We start from the raw sequence: 24,022 nt of genomic DNA, 5'->3' as shown, positions 1-24,022 counted from the left end.
ATTGTGTGGAGATTAAAATTGTCCAACCTGTAACAAAAGAGAGTTGAGTTAGAGCTCTGAGCTAATAGCACTTTATTAAGGGGACCACACCGTTTCCAGGTGGAGATTGGATATAATTCAGAGCTCCTTGCGGTGTTTTAAGAGTCTGCCCAGCAGAAAGTATGGTAAATGACTTGCCTGTTCTGTTTTCCAGATGAGTTTCCCCTCCAATGAAGTGGATCCCAGATCTTCTCATGATCTGAGATGCCCCTTTCTTCCAGGGCCTTATGTTTATAAGACTTGATACCAGAAAGAGGCAATACAAAGTACAGAATTCCATTGGTTGATAGATCTTACTTTGTGGGCCAAAAAAAATGATGCATCAGCTAGAAATAGTATGTCGGCAGGGGTGGGGGGAGGTGTCTCAGGTTGAGGTCATAAGATGGTCACCTGCTCATGTTGGGCAAGATAGAGTGGTCCAGAAGTACAGAAACAATTTGGAGGACTTTCCATGTAATCGAGTCACTTTGACCACCCTGGGCTTGGTCACCATGACAAGGAAGAAACAAGGATGGAGGGCCTTGTGATTAAGCAAATGAACTTACAATCTGCAGCTCTCAATTCTGGGGCCTAATATAGAGAACTTATAATCACTACCCCTATGGAATCATATCAGACTGATTAATACCAATTGGCATAGAGTAGGAGTCCAAATAAATTATTTCTCACAATTGAAAAGTTGCAGAATAAAGTGTGGGAGGTCTGAAGGAAAGTTTGTTAGCCAAAGGGCATCAAGGAAGATTTCTGGGAAGAGGCTTCCGGGTCTAAGAGAATGGTAGGTGCTTCCTTGGGGTGATGGTGGGGAGAGAGCTGTCCAGTGTGGCTGGAACAACGTGCAAGGAGGGGAATGATATGGCAGCAGGCTGGGAGGATGGCGAGCATTAGGCTGTGGAGCAGTTTGGGGGCTTTGTGCTGTTTGAGGCAGCTAGGTACGTACTGGATAGAGCAGTGGGCCTGGAGTCAGGAGGCCTGAGTTCAAATCCAGCCTCAGACCCATACCAACTGTGTGTCCCTGGGAAAATCATTTAATCTCTTTCTGCCTCAGTTTCCTCAACTGTAAAGTGGGGATAATAATAGCACCCCCCCCCCCCGCATGGTTATTGTTTGGGTCATATTAGATATATCTATAAAATACCTAATATATTGCCTGGTACATAGTAGGTGTTTAATAAATGCTTATTCCCTTCACCTGTTATATAATCTAGCATATATACACACTAGAATATAGGACCCTATGGCATACATACATGCACCATTAGAGTCCCACAAAAAAATTGTGTATCAGTCCTGTTTGCTCTTTTCAAGATCTCTCAGACAGAGACTGGCAGATGGACAAGGTTAATGCTTATTTTTGAATCCTTTTTTCCTCCAGCAGGTATTTCTCCATTTTCAACTCCACCTTAATGCCCAGTTAAGATGTCCTTAACCCTCACTGAAGAACAGAAGAAAAAGATAGAAGAGAATCGGCTGAAGGCTCTCGCTAGAAGGGCTGAGAAGTTAGCCCAGCAAAGTAAAAGCATAGCGTCAGGCCCCACCTCCCTCCCCAGGACAGTCCCCCAGAACAACCCCGGACATTCAGGCGGCCCAGAGAGCTTAGCACAAGAGTCCTCTCGTGGAGGCCGCGATGCTGCTGGCACCAGTCAACAGAATCCCCACGTCTCACGGACTGAAGCCATGGCACAGCACGTTTCCAGAAGTTTTCCTCCTGACGTGCCGGAGTCAACGACAGCAATTCGAGAGAGGGAAGAGAAGATCAGTTCAGCCGGCCCGGTCCTCATTTCAAGCCCAGTAGCTTTCAGTAAGATCTCTCATCCTGTAGCTCAGGACTCTGTCCAGAACAACAGGCAGCAGATTTCTGGTAAGCTAGCTCAAGGTCATCCATGCACCTCTCACCAGGCCAAGCCTGCAGCCTCAACCAGCTCTGTCCATGGACCTTTGGGTGAGCCAGGGCACTCAGAGCATTTACAGGCTGCTGCTTCCGGACTAGTGAATGACCCAGGAAGACAGTCGCTCAGTGCCACCGTGAGCCTCTCCACCCCTCATCCTGAATGTCAGGAAACAATTGGACAATCCAGTTCCGTCCCTAAGAACTTTTCTGACTCAGGGAGTCAGCCTGAGGAGAAGAATGGAAAGCTTCAGCAGGCTCTTCAGGCCTCTCCTCAGAAAGCGTTCAACTCTCAGAAGGGGAAATGCACAAAGAAAGGAGGAGGCCGTTTCCAGGTGGAGATTGGATATAATTCAGAGCTCCTTGCGGTGTTTAAGAGTCTGCCCAGCAGAAAGTATGGTAAATGACTTGCCTGTCCTGTTTTCCATATGGGTTTCCTTTCATTCATCCGCCATTTTGACTGTTCTTTGCATCTCCCAAGGGATTGTGTTTGTAACTTCCCTGTATCCCACTATTAACCTCCTAGTTTTGCATCCTTGGTGTGTGCCTCCTGGGCTATTCCCTTAATGAGCCTCCAAATTTGTTATCTAACAAAATGGCCTTATGGAGATGGCTCTGCCCTAGGAATTGGAAAGTCTGAGTTCTAGGCCTACCTCATATCATCCAAGACAAGGCTTGTCATCTTCCTGGTCCTATTTTTTCATCCTAAATATAGACTCAAGAATTGTCCCTGTACATATTTGCTATCCACTTCTTAGCAATAGTGTGTGAGTCACCGAGAGAGCTCATCAGTAAAGCATTTTGAACTCTGGCTGAAAGGCTATTTGTTAGTACAAATGATTGTAATGACAGTAATTATCCTCATCATGGTCCCATTAAGTGGTTTATGCTTCATTTCAGATCCTGTTACTAAAAGGTGGGATTTCAGCCTAAAAGACTACAGGCCTCTAAGTAAGTAAACCAGTCATTGTCCTTGGTTGTTTGAGAGACCTTGGTTTTGGAAGTTTTTAGACTTACCCTGTCATCATTTGTAGGTGTGGTAGTTGCTTATCGGCCTTTTTTCCTTTGTGTGGCAACCCCACATTAGGGTAAGGTCATTGTGATCACGGATGCAGAGCCCCTTGTGTTGAGCCTGGGGGCAGGGGCAAGGGGCTGTTCAGTACAGAATAACGACAAAACAATTAGTGTGGCTATAATGAAAAAACATGGGTTCTGGCTTCTAATCCTGGCCTTGTGATTTATCAACTGTTAATGTCCCTGAGCCTCACTCTCCTGGCCATAAAGTGATGGGATTCAGTCTCTCCCAGAGTCAGTCTGGGGAAGTGAGAGAGCATGCTCTGACTTCAGTCAGAGGACCTGGGTTTGGATCTCAGCTCTGATATTTATTTCCTGTGTGACTGGGTAAATCCCAGGCAGAGCATTCTCATAGACTGGTCAACAAAAAGCCCTCCTTGATCATTGTTTGGGCCCAGATTGGCTCAGAGTGAATGTAAGTAGCAGTTGTTTCTGTTTTGCCCAGAAACCCTGAGGGTCTTCCCCTCCCAGATGGATTTTTATTTTTTTTTATTTTATTTTTTTTGGACTAGGTAAAGAGGCCATTCTCTGCCTCTTTATTTCTTACTTATTTATTTCTTATTTAGCCTTAATCACTGAATGGGCTTTGCTTCAAGTCAAACTGAGACCTGTTAAAGACCTTAGCTTAAAAAGGCCAAGGTCTCCCACTGCATCCTGGATACAGCTCCAGTTGTCCTGATCCATATCTGACCACTGGACCCAGATGGCTGTGGAGGAGAAAGTGAGGCTGGTGACTTTGCGCAGCCCTCCCTCACTTAAATCCAACTCACTTGCATGTCATGGCATCACCGCCCTGATGTCATGGTCCTGTTCAAGGTCAAGCAGCAGCAGCAACAATTGGATAAATCACTTACTCTTTCTGAGACATTTCCTCATCTGTGAAAGGAAGGCATTGGATTCCATTGACTTAGAAAACCACAGATTAACATCATCTGTGTTGTATTATACTTCTGTTTATTTTGTTAAACATTTCCTAGTTACATTTTTAATGTGGTTCAGGCCCCCTGGAGAGTTCATGCGTTTGACACCTCTGGAGTAGATGTCCTCTGGAGTCCCTTCCAGCTCTGAACCTATGTTTATGTCATACTGATTGTAGAATGCTGTGATTCTATGACGCCAGTATGGAGCACCCTGAGCATGTCCTGGATACAGAACTAAACTATAGTGTTGGATTATCTGGATCCCATAGAGATAAGGATTTGGGTGGTAGCTGGAGGGCGATATGTGGGCCGATAGAAGGAGAACTGGCTTTGGAATCAAAAGACCCGGATTTGAATACTGGTCCTACCACTTACTTACCTGGGTGAACTTGGGGAAGTCATTCATTTCTTTCCAGGTTTTTCTGAAGTCTGCCTGCTCACCGTTTCTTATGGAGCAATAGTATTCCATTATAGAATGTAAACTTCTTGAGAGCTGAGACAGTCTAGCTTTTTCTATTTGTCTTCCCAGTGCTTAGCATAGTGCTTGTTACATAGTAAATGCTTTTTTTTATTAATTCCTTTTTTTGCCTATCTAATTAATCACTTCCAACATCTCCTCCCTGTTTCATCCTTACCTCACCTCCAACTTCTCTTTCTCTCCTAAGACACTTTTCCTTGCTTAGTTATATTAAGAGCCTCCTTGTACAATTCAGGAGCTGGCTATAGTAGTGTTTCTTCTTTTGCAGTGAAAGCCATCCAGGACCTTCGCACAGTCACATTGCAGCCCCTCGAAGGACCTGATACCACTGCTTCTGCCTCAAAGTCTTCAGGGTCAGATCCCACCAGTGAAGTACCTCCACAGCAGCTCCAACCCCAGAACAAGGACTTTGCCAGCATCAAAGGCCGATGTGTGCTCATCTCCCGAACCCGCTTTGAGGCAGACATTGGCTTTGCGGAAGATATGATTGCGATATTTAAACAGATGGGTTCCAGGAAGTATGGCAAGTTTGCAGCTTTAATTAAGTGACGTGGAGGTAGCAGAGTGTACCCCGTCTATTGAGTTTGGCCTTCCTTCTCATTGAATGTCTTCAAAGTGTCAGACTGCTGGAACCTTTTTCATTTCCTTTTGCTTCTAGAAGGCTTGCTTAAATTATTCCAAATGGAGAATATATAGGGCAGCCTGGAGTATTCTTGTAATTCCCATAAAGTAAGCTCTAGAACTTCCCTCAGGCACCGGGGCTGTGTCTTCCAACTTTCATTGTCCAGATCTCATCCAAATTCCCCCACCTTTCCATTTCATCCATCCTCCCCTGTTCTGGGCCCAGTGGGATCAGGGAACAGCTGGTTACAGTCCTCTGTCTAATCCTTCAGAGACTTGAAGATAATTAATTCTTCCTGCAGCTCTTCCATAGGTTAAATAATATCAGTTGTACTTGATTTTCACAGCCAGCTTTTAGGTTTGTAAGAAGGAAAACAGGACACCAGAATCCTGGGCTTCTAGGCCAGCATCTCAGCTCAGACACATTGGCTTTCAAAAATCGCTTAGCTTTCCCAGGGCTTTGTCTCTTTCCCTGCTTAAGAAAAGACAGGTTAGAGCCCCTTATTCAGCGAACATACAAACCACAAAAGCAGCAAGGGTGTTTGAGACCTAGCAGGTCTAACCCAGTGCTTTGTCATTGGTTTGAATGAATGAGTGAAGAATTCTATAGAAATACGAAGATTGGCTGGATTCATGAACAGCTTTCATAAAGTACCTCAAAAGAGGGTCTGAGGGCATCTCCAATAAGAGCCTTCATTCTTTTCTGATAGCTCTGATGCATTTATTTTTAATTCAACAGTCCCAGCTCAGTCGTGGGTTTTGTTTTGTTTTTTGTTTATCCTTGAAAGACAAATATGAATCATCTTCCCAGATCATTGTCTTTGTCTTTGAAATGGTGATGCTTACACTGATTGCTATTTTTTGGGATTGCTGAAAATAGAGCACATGGCACCCAGCACAGTGCCTTGAATGTAATAGGTACTCAGTAAATCTTTGTTGAAATTAATAATCCTTCCTGTATTTCATATTTACAAAGGCTGTCTTTGTACTTTTGCACCTAACAGCGGGCATTCACTAGGTGTTGGTCAGATCACATAGCATCAAGTATTAGTGCTATCCCTTTTCTTTTTGCTATTTACTGCAGCAGTCCACAGCTCACCGTTTTTTGTTGGTTTGTTTGTTTGTTTGTTTCTTTTTTTAGGAGGCTGTGCTTTCCTTTTGGCCACAGATCTTCCAGCCACCTTCCTTTGTTTCACCATTAAGGACTAGTTGGTCTCAGTACCAAGATCAATCAGTTTGAGCCCAGATGGCTCCACTTGTGGAGTCCAAGATTCCCTGGGCATCTCTCTTTGGGATATCATCCACTAGGGGCTTTATTCCCACCCTAACATTTTGGGACCATTGTTGGACCTTGGAGGGGCATCCTGATCAGGTTAGGAGAGCTTTCAAGGGTGTGGCAGGGAGGCGTTGACATTTGTGTTTTTTCTTTTGCAGATGTGAAGACCAGGAACTGGAATTTTCATTTGGAGGATCACAAAAGACTAAGTGAGATGCCCAAGCAGCTGACTTAATATTGTTTCGCCATAATTTATGTGTTTGAAGGTTGTTGGGATTTTTGGTCGTTATTTAATTTGTCTTGTCTTTGACATCCGTGGCCGAGGACACAGGGTGCTGGGCAAGTGAAGCTGGGGCAGCTTTCTTCTAGTATGTGTCTTAAGAGCATAGATTTAAAGCTGGAAGGGACCCCGGAGCTGGGTGGGACCTCTAGTCCAACTCCCTCATTTGCAGCTAAGGTAACAGACTCAGATGTCAGGGTCATACAGGGAGGGAACAGCCCAAGTGGGGTTCAATCCTAGGCCCTGTTTGTAGCCGTGACTAGGAAAGACAGGTTCTTTTTTCTCTGTAAGGATCAGGAAGCAGTTGTAAGATTACCAAGGCAAGCTGGGCAGTCTTTTTGGCTGCCAAAGAAGTTTAAACACCTTCACCATATGCACCAGTGGCTGAGTTTGGGCATATCTGCCCTGTTGTTGTTTGTCATGAGTCCTAGAGGTCAGAGAAGACCGAGAACATCATAAGGATGATGCCCTGACATGTGCATGAATTAGATTTAAGTGAGGCAGAGCTCTCTTGGATTTGGAGGTCAAGAACCTGGTTTAGAATGCCAGCTCTGTTCCTTACCAGCTGTGTGACCATAGATACTCTCTCTGAGCCTCAGTTTCCTCATCGGTAAAATGAGGATAAAATATTTGCACTATCTCATAGGGTTGTTGTTTTTTTTTTTTAAAAAGAAAAATGTAAACCTTAGAAGCTCAAATAAGTATCAATCGCTATTGCTATATGTGTGACCTTGAGCAAGTCTCTTAAATTCCCTGGGTCTCAGTTTCTTCATTTGCAGCATGAGGGGTTTGGACTCTCTCTAAGGTTCCTTCTAGCCCTAAATCCAGTGATCCCAGTTAAACCCAGTTATCAACTGACCAAGGAAGGTTGTAGTTTCTCTTTCTGTGAAAGGCTTTCTCAAGTGAGCTGTTGGAGGCCCTTTCAGGTTTTAAGTTCTGGGATTGCTCACAATATGCCAAACACTGCACCAGAATTTGCACCTGGGCACCTTGGCCATTTTGTTAGACAGATATGGAATCGACCAGATAAGGAGAGGATAGGGATGCTCCTGATGCAAAGGTCACTAATTACAAGGAGAATAAGTCATTTACAGTTTGTCACTTTTTTTTTTTCTATTTTGACCCACGTGGCTATAGGAACGAATGCTGATTTTGTCTCTAAGAGGGGAGCTTGGTCTAATCTAATCCTTTCCCTGGGAATCCAGTCCCAAAGCTTGCTATTTCTTCTCATCAAGAAGAAGAGGAGATGTGGGACCAATCCTGGATTCAGAATCAGCACTCTTGGGTTCTAGTCTCATCTCTGCCCCTTGCTTAGCTGTGTGACCATGAACAAATTCTTGAACCCCTCTGACCCTCATTTTTTTAATCTATAAAATTAATCCTGTTAATTTTTGTTAATCCTTGTACCAGCTACCTACCTCACATGGTTGTTACAAGAGTCCGTTGAGGTGATAGATGTAAAAGTGTTTTGTAACTCTACAAGATTCTGACTGTGTCACCTTATAATTGTTTCTGATAGTAATTTTAAGCGTCCCTATCTCTGTCTCTAGGTCCCAGGCCATTAAGGTTCTGCTGTGATTGTTCCACTGATGGCATTGATTATGCCTGGAGTGAGCCCTGTCACTTCCTCCGTCTAGTAGGAGGAGTCATTTGTTAGCATCAAGTGGGTCCATGGACATAACTCGGACATGAGACCTGGAGCTTGAGATAGGAAGACCTTAGTTTTACTTAGGCCACAGTGAAAACCTGCCTTCTCTTACAGCCTCTGTGCTCACGTAGTTAGTGGGGGAGTCCTCTGGACCTCCTTTTTCCTCTGTTTAAGTGGTAAGGTCCCTTGTCTCTGCCTACCCTCATAGGGATGTAAATCAACTGTCAGTGACATATATATAGCTTCTTCGTAGGAAGGACCAAGGTAAATAGTAAGATCAAATTGTATTATAAAATATTTAGTATCCATAAGCAGACTGAAACCAAAAGGTGACCTGCTGTCTGTGGAACTGTTACTGTCCTCTGACCACAGCCATTTAGGACTTCTGTGGAATCCTTAGCCAAGGACAAATTTGAGTGTAAGCTGAATGGCTTCTTTCTGCTGCGATATAGCCATCTTTCATCTTGCTCTTTTGCTGCCTTTAAAGAAATGGAAGTGTTGTCTTCTATATGAGCTCAGCTACCTCCCGGCAAAGACAATTAATTCTTCCTGAGGTCCTGAGAAGGGAAGCAGCTTGTTCAAAGCCCTCCAGTAAGTTAGAGGCAGAGCTGGGGCTAGAACCCCTCCCTGGCCCAGGACTTGGGGTCTTACCTGGCATTTGTTGAAAGAAGGTGGAATCTAGAGGGGGTGGTAAATTGGCTTTGATGGTGTGGAGACAAAGTGCCATAAACCCCGGATGGCACCTGACACGTCTGGGATCCTGGACTCACTGCATTTCTCCCCTTGGATCTCCCTCACCTTTTCTATGAAATAAGGTCAATGCTCTAAGGAATCATTGTGTGCAAGGACTTCTGGGGAGTGCTAATTTCTGTTGGTCCTTGCATGCGAAGATTCATTAGAACCCAAAAGAATTCTGGATTCAGTGATGTCATAGAACCCGAGTTCTAATCTCAACTCTGCCATTTACTATCTCCATGACTTCAGCAAAGTTATTTCACCTCTCTAGGCCTTAGTTTCCTCCTCTGTAAAAGAAGAAGGTTCAGTTGGAGCAGTCTTGTCAAACTCAAACAGAAATGCATCCCTGCAGGCTGCGTATTGACTTAGAAAACCACAGGTTAACATTATCAATGTTGTATTTTTATTTATCTTGGTAAACATTTCCCATTTATATTTTAATCCAGCTCACCAGTACTGGGGAGTTTGGGGGTTGTAATCTCTGAACAAAGGACCTGGAAGGGTCCTTACTCTAGATCAGGGTCTAACAAACCAAGGCCTTTTTTTGTATGGTCCATCAGCTAAAAATGGTTTTTATATTTTAAAATAAATTTTATTGTATTAAAGAATGTAAAAAAAAACCTATTCTTAGCTTGCTGGCTATACAGAAATAAGCAGCAGACTATATTTGGCCCCCCCAGGCCATAGTTTGCCGTCCTTTGAAAAATAGAGAAAAGACAATATACTGTGCTAACAATATGAATGTATATGCCAGTATATGAGAGTAATGACATTAAAACTATGACAATACATGATTTCTCACTGATGAAGGTGATCTCAACATACTCTATGACAGGTTGCCTTTAGAGAATACCTTCCTCTTCTCTGACTTTTAAGGGACTAGTACCTTTTTCCCGATATGAAATCAGCATTGGGCTATGGTTTTTGTGCTAGTATGGACCAGCGCCATCCCTTTCAGGGACTGATTTCCCTCTGTCACATACTGTTTGGAAACATGTGATTCAATTGGTCTTAACTGAAAAGCTCTTTCATAAAAATGGCCCTCAGATGATTCCCATTTGCCAGAGAGCTTACCATCATCATTTCCCCTGCACTAGGGAAAGGACAGTGGAGATAGTCAATAAGCTCAGAAAACACAGTGTTCCTCAGTGGCACACTTGAGTAGTTGAATTGGGAGCCTATGTTGTGGAGAGGATGGTTGTAGAGAATTGGATGGCTGTAAAAAACTGGATGCCAAAAAATTATGCTTATGAAGCACCATCCTTCAAGCCAGATAGATCATCAATCCTGCCTTGATTTTCATCTGCTATTTGAGTGCTGGTGATCACCAGGATTAAAATGAAAACTGTTTCTGAAGGCACATAGAGTGCCTAGTCTGTTGAAGTATGTAGAAACCAGCATGCTCAGATTTAATTTGGAGGTGTAAAGTGCAGTTCTGCATCAAGATGGATGGACTGTTACATTAATGCCTTAAGCCTTGCCCAATTTCACATCACAGTGAATTTGGTATGTGAATACTGCTTCCAGGAATAACTGGTGCTTGTGTTTTGTAGAGAACAGAAATGTGTTTTGATTTCTCTATAAAAGGGCTTAAGTAAATTGGAAACACAACCCAATTTAAGATGGCAATAGATGGGTCAGCCTTCCACTTTCGCATTAATATTTATAATGGGTATCTATTTGGTGTTTGGTGTGAAGGAATTTTTTTGTCTGACTTGTTCTAAGGTCTTGTGGAACAGTGAAAGAAAAGAAGATTATAAAAAAAAAAACAGAGAACCAACCTAGAAAATTCAAAGCAGCATACTCAGGACTGATTCTTTTGTATAGGAACATGGGGAGGGACATCTGGTTTTCTGTCTTGATTTAATAATAATGATGATGATAATAGCTGACATTTATATAACATTACAAAGTGATTTACAGCAACCCTATGCAGTAGGTACTATAAATATTATTCCCGTTTTACAGTTGAGGAAACAGGCTCAAAGAGATTAAGTGATTGGCTCAAGGCTGCTAGTAAGTGATGAAGGTGGGATTTCTTTTGCCTCTTCAGTACTCTGCACTGCTTGGGTAATACTGCTCTTATCAGTTGAAATCCAGAGAATGATCTTGACCCTTTTCTCCTTCCCCTCCACCTCCTTCCTTCCAGCAGGCTGTCATCATTATCCCTAGGAAATCCTGAAGGTTTTTAAGGATAAAGGATAATTCAAGAGTTGTGAACAGCAGTTAACCAACTGATTAGCATTCCAAAATGGAAATGATCAGTGGTGATTCTAGGAATCCCACAGCTCAAGTGAGATAGGCTGGAGGTGGGAATTTAGTAGGAAAGGAAGAAGTAAGGGGATCTGAAGAGGCAGAGAGGAATCTTGACTTCTGTCAGGAGGCCAGAGAGTAGAAGAATGTCACACAGAGGAGGCATTTGAGCTAAAAAGGAAATCTGGAGTTTCTTCTGGAGAGGAGGGAGCTGGGTGCTCTTAGGAGAACGTAGGGACTTATACTCTTAAGGAATGATAAAGAAGACCAGTGACTGCTTCTTGTAAGAAATCATCTTGCAAGGGTCAGAGGAAGAAGAGAAAAGAGCCAGTGTGGTGGATGACTCCCCGACAAAGGACAGCAGAGTAGCCACTGGTTGTTTTGATAAGAACAGTAGAGAGGTCTATTAGTTTCCTGGGGCACATGTCCTGGACATGACAGAAAACCTTGTCAAAGTTAATGCTCTCTTCTAATGATTCATGTGGTCACATATGATCCCGCCAAAGGAAGCCCACACAGCACAGAAAAGATTTGGGAGTCTTCAGCCAGAAGCCCAAAGACCTCAAGGCTCTTGGGTTTTTTGCTACTGCTACTTGTCAGGGGCAAGGGATTCACAAGAAAAGAACAGATTTGGGGAGTGAACAGCTGTTTAAGAAAGTAGCAACAGAAAATAGGGTCTGGATTTCTCAAAGAAAGTTTGAAATAGAGGAATGATAGGCTCTTGGTTAGTGATAGAATGCCCTTAACTACTAAGAATATATTTGCACAGACTCTTGCATGTCTCATCAAAAGGGTTTTAAACTGAAAAGCAGGGAGGAAGAAAGCTGGTGTTTGTGTAGTAATGCCAATGTAGGAAGAAGAGTAGCTCTTAAGACCTCCTCTTCCTAGGAGACAAAATCAAAGAGTGAACTTGCAGTGACACCCGTGGCCTCACATAAAGTACAGAGTGTCTCAGTGTAGTTTTATGCCATCAGGCAGTAAATTAGATAACGCCTACTGTCTGCCGAAGCATTCTTTTACATATATTATCTCATTGATCCTTACCACAACCCCAAGAGCTTGCTATCATCAATTTACTGTTAGGAAAATGAGACAAACAAACCTAAGAGATTTGTCCAGGGTCACACAGCTGGTGAGTGTCTGAGGCCAAATTGGAACTCCTGACTCCAGGCCCACCCTTCCGTGTACTATGATAGCATCACCATGGAGCTTAAAACTGCACCAGCCATTTTGGGACACCCTGTATAAGTGACAAGCATGGTAGAGTGGGAAGAATACTGATTTTGAAATCAGAGGATATAAGCTCAAATCTTGCTTTTCTAACTTATGTGTGTGACCTTGGGCAAGGAAGGAAGACACAAGCATTTTTTAAAGTACCTACTATGTGCTCGGCACTGTGCTGCTAAATGCACATCACTTCTCTGGGCCTCAGTTTCCCCATCTGTAAAATGAGGGGGTTAGACTTAATGTTCTCTGAGCCCCCTTCCAATTCTAACTCTGTGATCCCAAGGAAGATGAACCAGAGCAGTCTGGTTCCTTTTGAAATAGAATACTTGAAGCCTAGGGGAAGCCTCCACAGAATTATGTTCTTAAATGCATAAAATACCTAGGATTACAAAGGAAACCCAATTCCACTGAAGTATAGTTAGCAAAATATTGAAAAAATAAGTTCAGAGGCAGCTAGGTGGTGCAGGGGACAGAGGACCAGCCCTGGAGTCAGGAGGATCTGAGTTCAAATCTGGTCTCAGACATTTACTCGCTGTGTGACCCTGGGCAAGTCACTTAATCCTAATTGCCCTGCCCCCTCCAAAAAAAAGTAAGTTCATGGCCTCCAGGTAAGGAGCCCTTGACCTTGAGGTTCTATCACAAGGAAGCCTTCCTAGTTATCACTGAGGCTTGATAGCGTGAACCCCATGACTGAAATATGTCTCTGAATGGTTGGCTATGTGTATCTTATTCTAAAGAAATGAGTATGCATGTGGCAGGGGTGGAGGGAAGGGGTGAGGATTAGGGGTTGCAAATATTTAGAATATATGCTTATGTGAAAAAGACCAGAGAATCAGAGGGAAGAAGCCTTGGGGTGATGATGGATGGAGGCAGAAGCCGAGGTGATCTTAACAGAGGTGATTTTTGTCTTAGGAGTATACCACAGACCACCTGGACAGAAGTAGGAACTAGATGAGGAGTTCAGGAAAGAAATCACAAGCCTAGCCCTGAGGTATGATATAGTACTCATGTGAGCCTTCAGTTATCTGAACATTCAATGGAGATTTTTCTCTCACAAAAACAGCACAGCTGATTATTTCTTGCCTTAATACAAATTTCATCTTCAAAAAATTGGAGGGACCAACAAAGGGAAATGCTATTCTATTTTTAAAAAAATATATGTATATATATAGCTATCATTTTTATATCAACTTTATTTCTTTAATATATATCTCTCCCTTCCCTTTAATTCTAAAGAATTAAATATGAGCCATCTCATAACAAAAAATAAAAGGAAAGAGAATATGAAACATCGCAAGCCCAACCCCCCTTCTCACTGGAGATAGTAAAAGAGTACTGAACTTCCTTTGGTTCAAGTCATCTTCTGTCCCTTGGGTTCTGAAGGAATCCGAGGCCGTAATTGCTGAGCCACTATGGAAGACGATGAAGAAGAGAAGAGGTGCCACAGGATGAGAGAAAGGCAGATTTCCTGATATTCAAAGTTGGAGGTGAATAGACTCTGCAAACTCTAGGTCAGTGAGGTTGACTTCAATTTCTGGCAAACTTCTAGAATCTGTGCTTGAGGAAATGGTTAGTGATTGTCTGGGAAAAGAAAAAATGGTGCAAACATGGAGCTGGCATTCGTCAAGAGCGTATCATGGCACACTAAGCTGATGTCCTTCTTTGGAAATTTACTCAACTGTTAGATCAGGGAAATGCTGTGTTGTTTTGTTGTTGTTTGTAAACCTATATTTTAGTAAAACATTTGCTAAATTCTCTCATTCCATTCTTGTGGAAAAGATAGAGTGATGAGAGCTGAGGCTGTGATGATACAAGTACGCAGATTGAGACCTGGTTGAATGGAGAGACCCTAAAAGTCGTCACTAATGGTTCAGTATCATCTTGGATGGGGAATTCCAGTGGATTGCCCAAGGGATTTATGCTTGTCCTTTGTCCTGTCATTAAAAAAAAATACATTTTTATTGATATCTTATTTTTTTATGTCATCATAGTTTTCCCCAGTATTCCTCTCTTTTTCCCTCCCCAAGAGACATCCCATATAACAAGTAGTATTTTTAAGATTAAAAAAAGAAAAAGGAAGAAAATGAGTACAACTGATCAATTAATTGAAAAAGTCTGAAAAATGTGAAATGTCAATATGTAATGCAAATGTAAAAATATGTAATGTGGACCTACCACCTCTGATGAAGGGGTGAATTAGTGGTGTCCTCTCATACCTCTTCATTCTTCATTCAAGTCATGCTTGATCTTTATACTTTGGCTATATTCACTTTTTTACTTTTGTGTCCATGGTTGTTGTAGTCATTGTGTATATTTTCTTTCTGGCTCTGCTTACTTCACTCTGCATCAGTTCATATAGATCTTTCCATGCTTCTCTGTATTTATCTCACACATCATTTCTTACAACACCATAACATTCCATTATATTCCTGTCCCTCTGTTTGTTGAACTGTTCCCCAATGGATGGGCATCTACTTTGTTTATAATTTTTTGCTATTGCAAAAAGTACTGCTTTAAGTATTTTGCTGTACTAGATGACTTTGTTCTTATTGATGGCTTGCTTGTAATGTAAGCCCAGCAATGGAATTTCTGGGTTGAAAGGGCAAGGACATTTTAGTCTCTTTATTTGCATAATTCTAAATTGATTTCCACAGTGGTTGTGCCATTTCATAGCTCCAGCAACAATATATTAATATGCCCGTCATCATCCTACAACCCCTCTAACATTGCCTGTTGCTATTTTTTATCATCTTGGTCTATTTTCATGTGCTTGTGAATACTTTGCATTTCTTCTCTTGAGAACTATTTGTTCCTGTCATTTAACCATTTATTGTTTGGGGAATGGCTGTTAACTTTGTACTGTCTTGACATTGTTATCGACAGTTTGGTGGCATGCTTATCAAATTTGCAAATGGCACAAAGCTGGAAAGGACAGCAGGTACCCTAGATGACCAAGTCAGGAACTAAAAAGATCTTCATGGGCTAGAATGTGGAGCCAAATCTAGTATGATGAAACTCAGTGGGGAACAATGTAATGGCATATGCGTGGGTTGAGAAAGTACCAAATGGGGGAGGCATGATTAGGCATAGTTTGTCTGAAAAAAAAAATCTGGGAGTTTTAAGAGACTGCAAACACATCATGAGTCAACAGTGTGATATGGTAGCCAGAAAAAACTCATGCATCCTGGGATTACATTAAGAGGGCTTAGGTTCCAGGCATGAAGAAGGTGGAAGCCCAGGTAAGGCTACTACCTCAGTGTTGTGTTTTAAGAAGGATGTTGGACGTGACTAATGTGAAAATATGTTTAATACTTAATATGAATGTATATGTAGAGCCTGTGGCAGATTGCTTGCCCTCTTGGGGAGTGGGGAGTGGAGGGAGGGGAAGAAAATTGAAAACTCAAAAGCTTCTGGAAGTGAATATTGAAAACAAAAATAAATTTAAAAAATATAAAGTGTTCTATAAGAGTGAAAAAGAAAGAAGGATGTGGAGATGTTCTAGAGAACATGCAGAGGGCAGTGAGTTGAAGGAAAGGTCTCAAGTTCACATCATTTGAACATCAGTTAAAGGGAGGTGAGGACAGGGGGTGGTTGGCTGTTTCCATGCGCTCTAAAGACTGACATGAAAAGATGGTCCTAGAAGGCTGATCTGGAAGTGGTGGGTGGAAGTTGCAAAGGGGCACATTGAGGCAACTTTTTCTCTGATAGAAGGAAAAGCTTCCTAATGAGAGCTACCCCAAGTGGAATAGGCTGCCTCAGGAAGCAATTGGAGGTCTTTAAGGAAAAACCGGATGAGGATTTGTCAAGTATGTCATAGATAGAAGCTGGGACTGAATGTGTGATTTCGTTGGGCCGAGTATTTCCCTGGTGAGAAAACTCTCTCTTCCACTGCAGGGTGGCACCTTCTCTTCCCTGTAGTCTTAGAGGGCTGCTTAGAGCTCTGAGAGGCTGGTTCTTAATTCAGTATGCCACACTGCCTCTGTTATATGATTGAGTGGCTCCCAAGGCCCCTTCCACCTCTGAGATTCTAGGATTCTACATAGCTTACTGGTCTTGGATCATCCAAAATCCCTTTCTTTCCCTTTCTTTATGGCCCTCCCCTCCCCCCTCCTCACCTCTTTACCACTGTGACTATTTCTCAGTGCCTTGTTTTTGTTGTCTGCTCTTTCCCCTTCTATTCTGTCTCTTGTTCTTCCTCTTTTTTCTTCTTTTCCTTCAAAATATGATATTGAAATATGTTTTTAAATGTCCATCATGTTTGCTGAATAAAACATTATGTTCCCTCTTAATGAGAGAATCAAGGAAGAGTAACCTTTCTCTCAAAAAATAATTAGAACAAAGCCTCAAAAAAATTTTCAGTTCCACGTGGACCTTGATAGATTTTTTTTTTTTTTTTTTTTTTTTTTTGCTACAAGTCAGTAATTCTCATCCTCTTCCTACCCCCGGCCTATGGATTTAGGACCATATCACTAAGAGAAAAAACATAAACAAAAGCCAAAACTCTGAGTAATTCACTGGTAAAGCAGGAAGGAAAATGATGGCTCCTCTAATAATAGCTTTAGGTGATGAACTAGTCATGCATTTTCTCCCAGCCTCCAAGAATGTTTCTTTTCAAGCCTCTTAACCATAGTGATGATGACTGCAAGGGAATAACAGTGACATCTTTTTTTAAGAGAAGATAGGAACGTAGCCTCTAGTCAACCAGGCTTCTTGAGTTATATCTCCTCTCTCTCTCTCTCTCTCTCTCTCTCTCTTTCTCTCTCTCTCTCTCTCTCTCTCTCTCTCTCTCTGTGTATGTATATACACACGTACATAAAGATAGATAGACACACACATATATGTATGTATGAATGCTTATTAAAGCTTAAAACTTTTGGGACAACACACACATATACATGTTTATATTTTTAAAAGTTTCCTTTTTTATATAAAGTATTTTTTTCCCAGTTACATGTAAAGCTACTTTTTAACATTCATTTAACAAATTTTTTGAGTTCCAAATTTGCTCTTTCCCTCCCTTTCCTCCCTCCTCCCTGGGACAGTAAGCAATTTGATATGCACATATATATATATGTATATATTTTTTTTTTGCCCCAGAACCCCCTCCCCTCCTCCCACATTTACATTTTAAACTACTTTCCCACTGCCCCTAGTGGGTTCCCTCCCTTCTAGTTCTGATCTCATCAAACCAAATAAATATCTCTTACCTGTTTGATTATCTTACTTATCTGTAACTGACCTTGTCTGTTAACCCTCAAATCCCAAACAAATCTAGCAGCTCATTCCGATTTTTAAAGATGCACGGCTCAGTTTTTCATCCCGTCATTCTGGTCTCCTTTTTGGTGTTGGCATGTGGTTACCTGTCATGTTGGCTTTGTAAACTCCTTGAGGGCAGGCCTCTGTCCTATTTAAACTAATGTATTTTTCCTGCTGTGACACAAAAAGTGAAGTATTCATTGCCTTTATAGTCTTATAGTCTTTTTGTCCATATTCTATGGTTAAGGAAATTTTTTTTTTTTGGCGAGGCACTTGGGGCTAGTAAGTGTTATATATCTGAGGTCAGATTTGAACTCAGGTCCTCCTGACTTCAGGGCTGGTACTGTATCTACTACGCCACCTAGCTGCCCCTGGTTGAGGAAATTGAAGGATAGAGAATGAATGAAAAAACATTTTTTAAGTACTTATTACTATGTAGCACCCTGCTGAGTATTGAGGATAAAAATACAACAGCAAAGATATTCCCTGGTTAGGGAATGTAAGGTGAGCTTAAATTCTAATGGAGGAGACAGCACACTGGATTTAGGAATAGATTTAACAGATCCCTTCAAGGAACAATGTAGAGTTGATTTGATAATGATTCTAGAACTGAAGTGGGTGGGAAAGTTATCTCATCAGTGTCTAGGCTGTCCAGAAGAGAACCAGGGAGCAGGGTGTGAATTGAAACATGGCTGGGCCCTGCTTGAACTAGTGGGCTGGGGGGGGGGCGGGCACTCGTCAACCAAGACAGGGGGACCACTGGAGCAGAAGTTCTGAGATGAATGGGTTAAAACCTCCAGGGCATTGGTTCTGGTCCAGATATCTAGGCTATTAGGAACAACATGGTGGATGGAAGTACAGACAGTTCTCACTTTACATAAATGGACATTCCACAGACCTCTACGTAAAGCAATTTCTATAAAATGCAGATTTGTCTGTGGATATGGCAAAGGGAAAAGGGAGGGAGTCAGGAAGAGGGCTGAGTGTCAGGGGAAGGAGGGGGCTGGTACATGGTTAAAGGATATGTGGGGGCTAGGGATAGAGAAATGGGGGTTGTGGCCAGCCACATGGGGGCCTCGATGGAACTAAGAGGAAGAATACCCCGGGGGCAGACACATGAGGGCCAGAGACAGGAGAGGACTGGCCACATGGGAGCCAGGGATAGACCTGCGGTATGTAGGGGGCAGACACGTGGTCAGAAGAGGACAAAGGTCTCCTCTTGGCATCAGAGGCCTCAAGCCAAACCCCTCATCCAGCAGCAGGGGCAGTGGCAGTCTGTCCTAGTATCTCTTCTTCTGCTTTGACTTGGAGAGCATTTTTAAGGGTTTTGTTTTGTTTTTTGGTGGGGAGTGGGAAGCTGTGGAGCTCTGAGCTGAGCCGAGGGGCAGAAGCAGAGAGAGAGCAGAGTGCTGTACAGTAAAATTAACACAGGTATTTTTTTGGAATGTGGATTTCCTTCAGAATTCTACAAAGTTGAATTTGCATAATGAGAATTTACATAAAATGAGAACTGTTTCTGCAGCTGTGGAACTCTCCAAGGGCTAATGAAGCCTTTTGGGAAGCTAAACTATAGTAGATAACTTCTTATTAAAAATTATACCCTGTCCTCTCTAACCTTTGAGGCATTCGTTCCCCCCCACCCCCCACCCCACACACCCCTTTATCCTGCATATTCTCTAGCTAATACGCCTTTTTTCTTCTTCTTAGTGGAAGAGGTTTGCAAGCTTCTGGGCGTCCAGCTGGAACCTTTGCCCAAGGTGGTTCTCCAGGCTTTTGCTGCCCATCTTGAGAAGAAGTCTCCTCGCCCAGATGAAGTCCCCGAGGCCGACCTCTCCACAGTGGATTCAAAACTTGTGTCTGGTTTGATGCCCTTCCAGAGAACTGGAGTCAAGTAGGTGCCTCTATCTTGGGTCAGGCAGATCACTACTGTGATTTCATTCTATAAGATGGGTGCTGTCCCAGTCACCCATAATAGAGGCTTATCCCTATTAATTTCTTTTGGAAACATTTAATTATTGATTATTGTGATTATCTGTGATCTTAGAGTGAGTCCATAATCTACAAATGATGCTAAAGTCTTATTTTAACCATTAATTTTAACCTCCTTTGCATGGCCTTTTTCTCCTACTTGAATTAATTTTTAAAAAATTAAATTGCCTGGGAATATAGATAAAAAATCTCCTACTTGAATTAATTTTTAAAAAATTAAGTTGCCTGGGAATATAGATAAAAAATCAAGCTGTTAAGGAGCTCACTTTCTGATAGAGGACAAAACACATATGGGAAGGTTCGGGCGCAGGGCAACTGGAAAGGCCCAACGGTCTTTTGATTATATGACAAGACTGGTGGTATTTCATCTTTTCTAATGTCATCTCCATTCAGACGCTGATGCATGTGACTGTGCCCAGGACTTTGGTGGGATTTCAGTAGCTGAGGCTGCTGAGGAGGTTGGGACAGGGGACCTACAAAGGGATTGCTGGGACAGGTCAAGAGTTGCTCCTCTGGATAAGAGCTTTCAGAGGCCAGTCAGTCAGCAACATTTATTACTAAGCACTTACTATGTGTCAGGTACTGTGCTATACACTGGGGGTACAAAGAAAGGCAGAAACAGTCCCCCCTTGTCGAGGAGCTCACAGTCCGTTGGGGAGACAACATGCAAACAGCTATGTAGATATAAGATATGTACGGTGTAAATGGGAGAGCTCAGAGGGAAGGGAGCAATGAATTTGGAAGCAAGGGGATGCCCTGGGAAGAAGGGTTACTCAAGATCTCTTGGGTTCAGAGCCTAAGCTGCCTCTACCATGGGAGGTACTGGGAGGTGGTGGCAGTGCTTTGGCCCTCCTGGAATATTTGCTTACAAATAGCAAAATTAGTTGGTTTGAATTGAATCTTCCTATCCCAATCCATCTTCTGTTTAGATTCTAATAATCTACAAAATGACCAAAAGGAAGGCAAGAGACTAGAAATTGGAGAGCTTGAATAACCAGCCCCAGAATAATAAAGTGGATTTTATCAGGCAGTATGGTTAGAAAGGTATTTCTGGAGAGAGAACTGATGAACTCTGAGTGCAGATTGAAGCATATTTGTAATTTTAAAAATTTTCCTTGCCTTTTTTTTTTTTTGGCAGTGTGACTAGTAGGGAAATGTTTTGCGTGTATGATGGGTATCATGTTGCCTTCTCAATGGATGGGGGAGGGGCTGGTGAGAGGGAAAGAATTTGGAACTTAAAATTTAAAAAAAGAATATTGAAAAAATAAAAAAAAAAGATATTTCTGTACAGGTGAGAGATGGGAAGAAGTAGCACCTGAATCCTTGACTGTTTAGAAATAGCCTATCAGCTCCTAACAAGAAGCCATATCCATTAAGAAAATGTATCTTAATTTGGATAGATAGCTGTCAGATATTCTTCTGAATCTGGGAACCCATCCCCATTATATCCCTTTGCTTCCAGCTGTGTCTGTCATCTATTTCTTTCCCTTTCATATCCTCTCATCACCACCATAGTCCCCCCCACCCCCCAAATAAAACCCCAACTACTTTGAAACAATTCTTATCTCTCCTTGGCATTTCTATCCTTTATCTATTTAAGACCCCCTTTGGGCCTTGTTTTAACCAATTTCTTTCTGTGCAGTTCATTCCTTTAATCTTTCTTCCTATGGTTTTTTCATTAAGGCTGATAGAGATTACCCATCCCCTACTGTGCCAAGCTCCCTTCTTAGAATACCAGCACTTCATCAGGTCCTTTGGAGCTCCTCAAGCCGGGGCTGTCTATTAACCTCATCTCTATTTGCATTAAACCAATTTCTGAGGGTGCCTGGGGATAAGGTGCACCTCGCCTGGGTCGGCTTGGCAAACTGGAATCTTGGTAACTCTTGATCTTTTGTCCTCTCTTTGAAAAGGCAGGTGCTGAAGCTACTAATGGTGTTCTTGGCCTTTCTTCCTCTCTTTCTGATTCAAATCCAGACTTGAGGGCAGAAATTGGGAGAGGAGTCCATCCCCCATGCTGTTCATTTCCCTGTGCTACAGGCGATCATGGTCAGCAGTTACTTAGGAAACAGTAGTCCAGTTTGTTGGCAGTCCAGGCTTCTTCATCCTCCTCTTCCTCTTTCTTAACAACTCTCCCACCTACAAGTGCCTGCACCCTGGATTAGACAGGGAGAAGGAAAGGAATTAGAACCCAGCGTCAGAGATTAAGTGCCCAGAAGGACCTCAGAGATCAGTCAAGCCCAACACAGCATTTGTAGGATGGTGGAGAGAATATTGTCTTTAGAATCAGAAAACCAAATCTGGGTCCAAATCCTGCTTTGGTCGCTTACTCCTGGTGTGGCCCTGAGCAAATCACTGTATCTACCTGGGTCTTAGTCTCTGCAGGTATAAGGGAAATTGAGACAGATGGCCTGTGTGCTGCCTTCCAGTGGGAGATCTGTTACCTTACGATCCTTCACTTTACATAGAAACACAGGCACGATAGGTGAAGAGACTTCCCCAGGATCAGACAGCTAGAACCGGCTGGAGCCAGAACTGGAACCCGGACCTCTTACTCCGGTAATGACTGGGCAGCCCAAACTCGAGAGCAGTGCTGTTTGTCAGCGGTAAGTTCCCTGCACTCCTCGATGACCCTCAGTCACTGTCTTGTGTATGGTAGATGCTTGATTAATGTTTATTGAATTAAATGGAATTAAACTTATCCTCAGCCAAGTTGTTTGTTCTGAGGTTGTTCAAGAAATAGGGAGGAAGAGTTAGGCAGAAGTCGAAGGCCCTGAGGGGAGGATACCCCAGCAGCCATTTAATCCAACTGCTGTCCCCTGCTTCCCCCAGAGGATTCCCTGTGTGACATCCCCACCAAGGGCTCATCTAGCCTTTTGCTTGAAGACCTTCAGGGACAAGGGGAACCCAGCGATCCTGGGGCAGCCCATTCTGCTTCCGCGTAGCTCTGTTGGATGAGAAGGGTTTCCTCACATTTTGTAGCTTTCATCTGGTGCTCCCAATTCTACCTTCTGTGGCGAGGAGGAATAAGTTCAATGCCCCCTCCACGTGGAAACCTTTCAAGGACTTGAAGAGTGCCACCATGTTCCCCCTCCCCAACTTCACTCCTCACCCCAAGTCTTCTCTTTTCCACCTTAAAGATCCCCATTTCTGATCTTCCCCAGTCCTCATGGGCTGGTCTCTAGGCTTTTCATCATTCTAGTTGCCCCCTTCTTTATGTTCTCTAGCTCACCAATGTCCTGCCTATGCTGTAGCGCCCAGAACCAGCACAGTACTCCAGATGTGGTCTGGCCAGTGCAGAGTGCCTAGAGCCTCTCACGTCCTTTCCCCTGGAAACTATACTTACATGTATATAAACACATTGTTTCTTCCTATAGAATGTAAGCTCCCTGAGGACAAGAACTGTTATAAAGGAAACTGATCATAGAAAACCAGTGTGGATGGTTTCATCAGGTACGGGTCATGCCAAATTAACCTTATTTCCTTTTCTGAAGAAGTTATTGAACTGGTAGAACAGAGGAATGCTGTAGATCTGGTTTCTCTATGTTTTAGTGAAGTCTTGGTAAAGTTTCTCTTGCAGGCTCTTAAGGAAGCCCGTGCCTACCTGAGCCTTGTTTGAACACGGTGTTAATAAAGACCACTAAGACTCCCAGATCTTTTTCAGACAAATAGCTCTCTAGCAGTGCCTTCTCCATCTTGTATTTGTGAAGTCAGTTTTCTGAATCCAGACATAAGACTTTATATTTATTCATATTAAACTTCACCTTGTTAGGTTCAGCTCACTCTCCTAATGTGCCAAGATCATTTTGTCTCCTGACTCTGCCGTGGAGTGTCAGCCGTTCCTCCCAGCTTTTGTGATATGGGATGAGCATGCCACCATCTGTGCCCTCTTCCAAGCCATTGATAAAAATGCTCAATGGTATAAGGCCAAGAAAGGCCCCTCAGAACCTCCCTTGGAGGCCTCCACGATAATACCAAGCTAATGATGGTTTCTTTTGGATCCAGCTGTTCACCCGGCTCCCGTTCCTTCTGATCCTACTTCCATCTATTCCAAACTCCTCCGTATTTTCTGCAAGAGAGACTTTAGCAAAGACTTTACTAAAACGTCCAGAAACCAGATCTAAAGCATTCCCCTGCTCTGTGAGTTCAATAACCTTTTCAGAAAAGGAAATGAGGTTTATTTGGCATGTCCTGTACTTGATGAAACCATCCACATTGGCTTTCTGTGATCAGTTTCCTCTATAACAGTTCTTGTCCTCAGGGAGCTTACATTCTGTAGGGAGAAGCAGTATGTATATGTCCATGTAAGTGTATTCAGAATATATAAAAAGTAAATATGGGGTA

At 42.7% G+C, this 24,022-nt stretch overlaps 1 protein-coding gene across 3 annotated transcripts in view; it reads left to right on the top strand.

Moving 5' to 3' along the window:
* SMARCAL1 (SWI/SNF related, matrix associated, actin dependent regulator of chromatin, subfamily a like 1) overlaps positions 1 to 24,022 on the top strand; it is an 84,488-nt gene that overhangs the window by 4,108 nt on the left and 56,358 nt on the right. For 2 of the 3 annotated variants that reach the window (XM_027873562.1, XM_027873564.1), the window contains exons 2-6: positions 1,412 to 2,323; positions 2,825 to 2,875; positions 4,665 to 4,919; positions 6,452 to 6,502; positions 19,400 to 19,583. In XM_027873562.1, coding sequence (XP_027729363.1) covers positions 1,456 to 2,323; positions 2,825 to 2,875; positions 4,665 to 4,919; positions 6,452 to 6,502; positions 19,400 to 19,583 — 1,409 coding nt within the window. In that variant the 5' untranslated portion in view covers positions 1,412 to 1,455. The remainder of the gene's footprint in view (positions 1 to 1,411; positions 2,324 to 2,824; positions 2,876 to 4,664; positions 4,920 to 6,451; positions 6,503 to 19,399; positions 19,584 to 24,022) is intronic. The other variant, XM_027873563.1, reaches the window with a different exon arrangement.

Source organism: Vombatus ursinus, unplaced genomic scaffold, assembly GCF_900497805.2.
Source record: "Vombatus ursinus unplaced genomic scaffold, bare-nosed wombat genome assembly UNPS02014802.1, whole genome shotgun sequence".
Classification (NCBI taxonomy): Eukaryota; Metazoa; Chordata; class Mammalia; order Diprotodontia; family Vombatidae; genus Vombatus; species Vombatus ursinus.
Note: the sequence above shows the minus strand (reverse complement) of the source record. Positions and strands in the feature narration are given on the sequence as shown.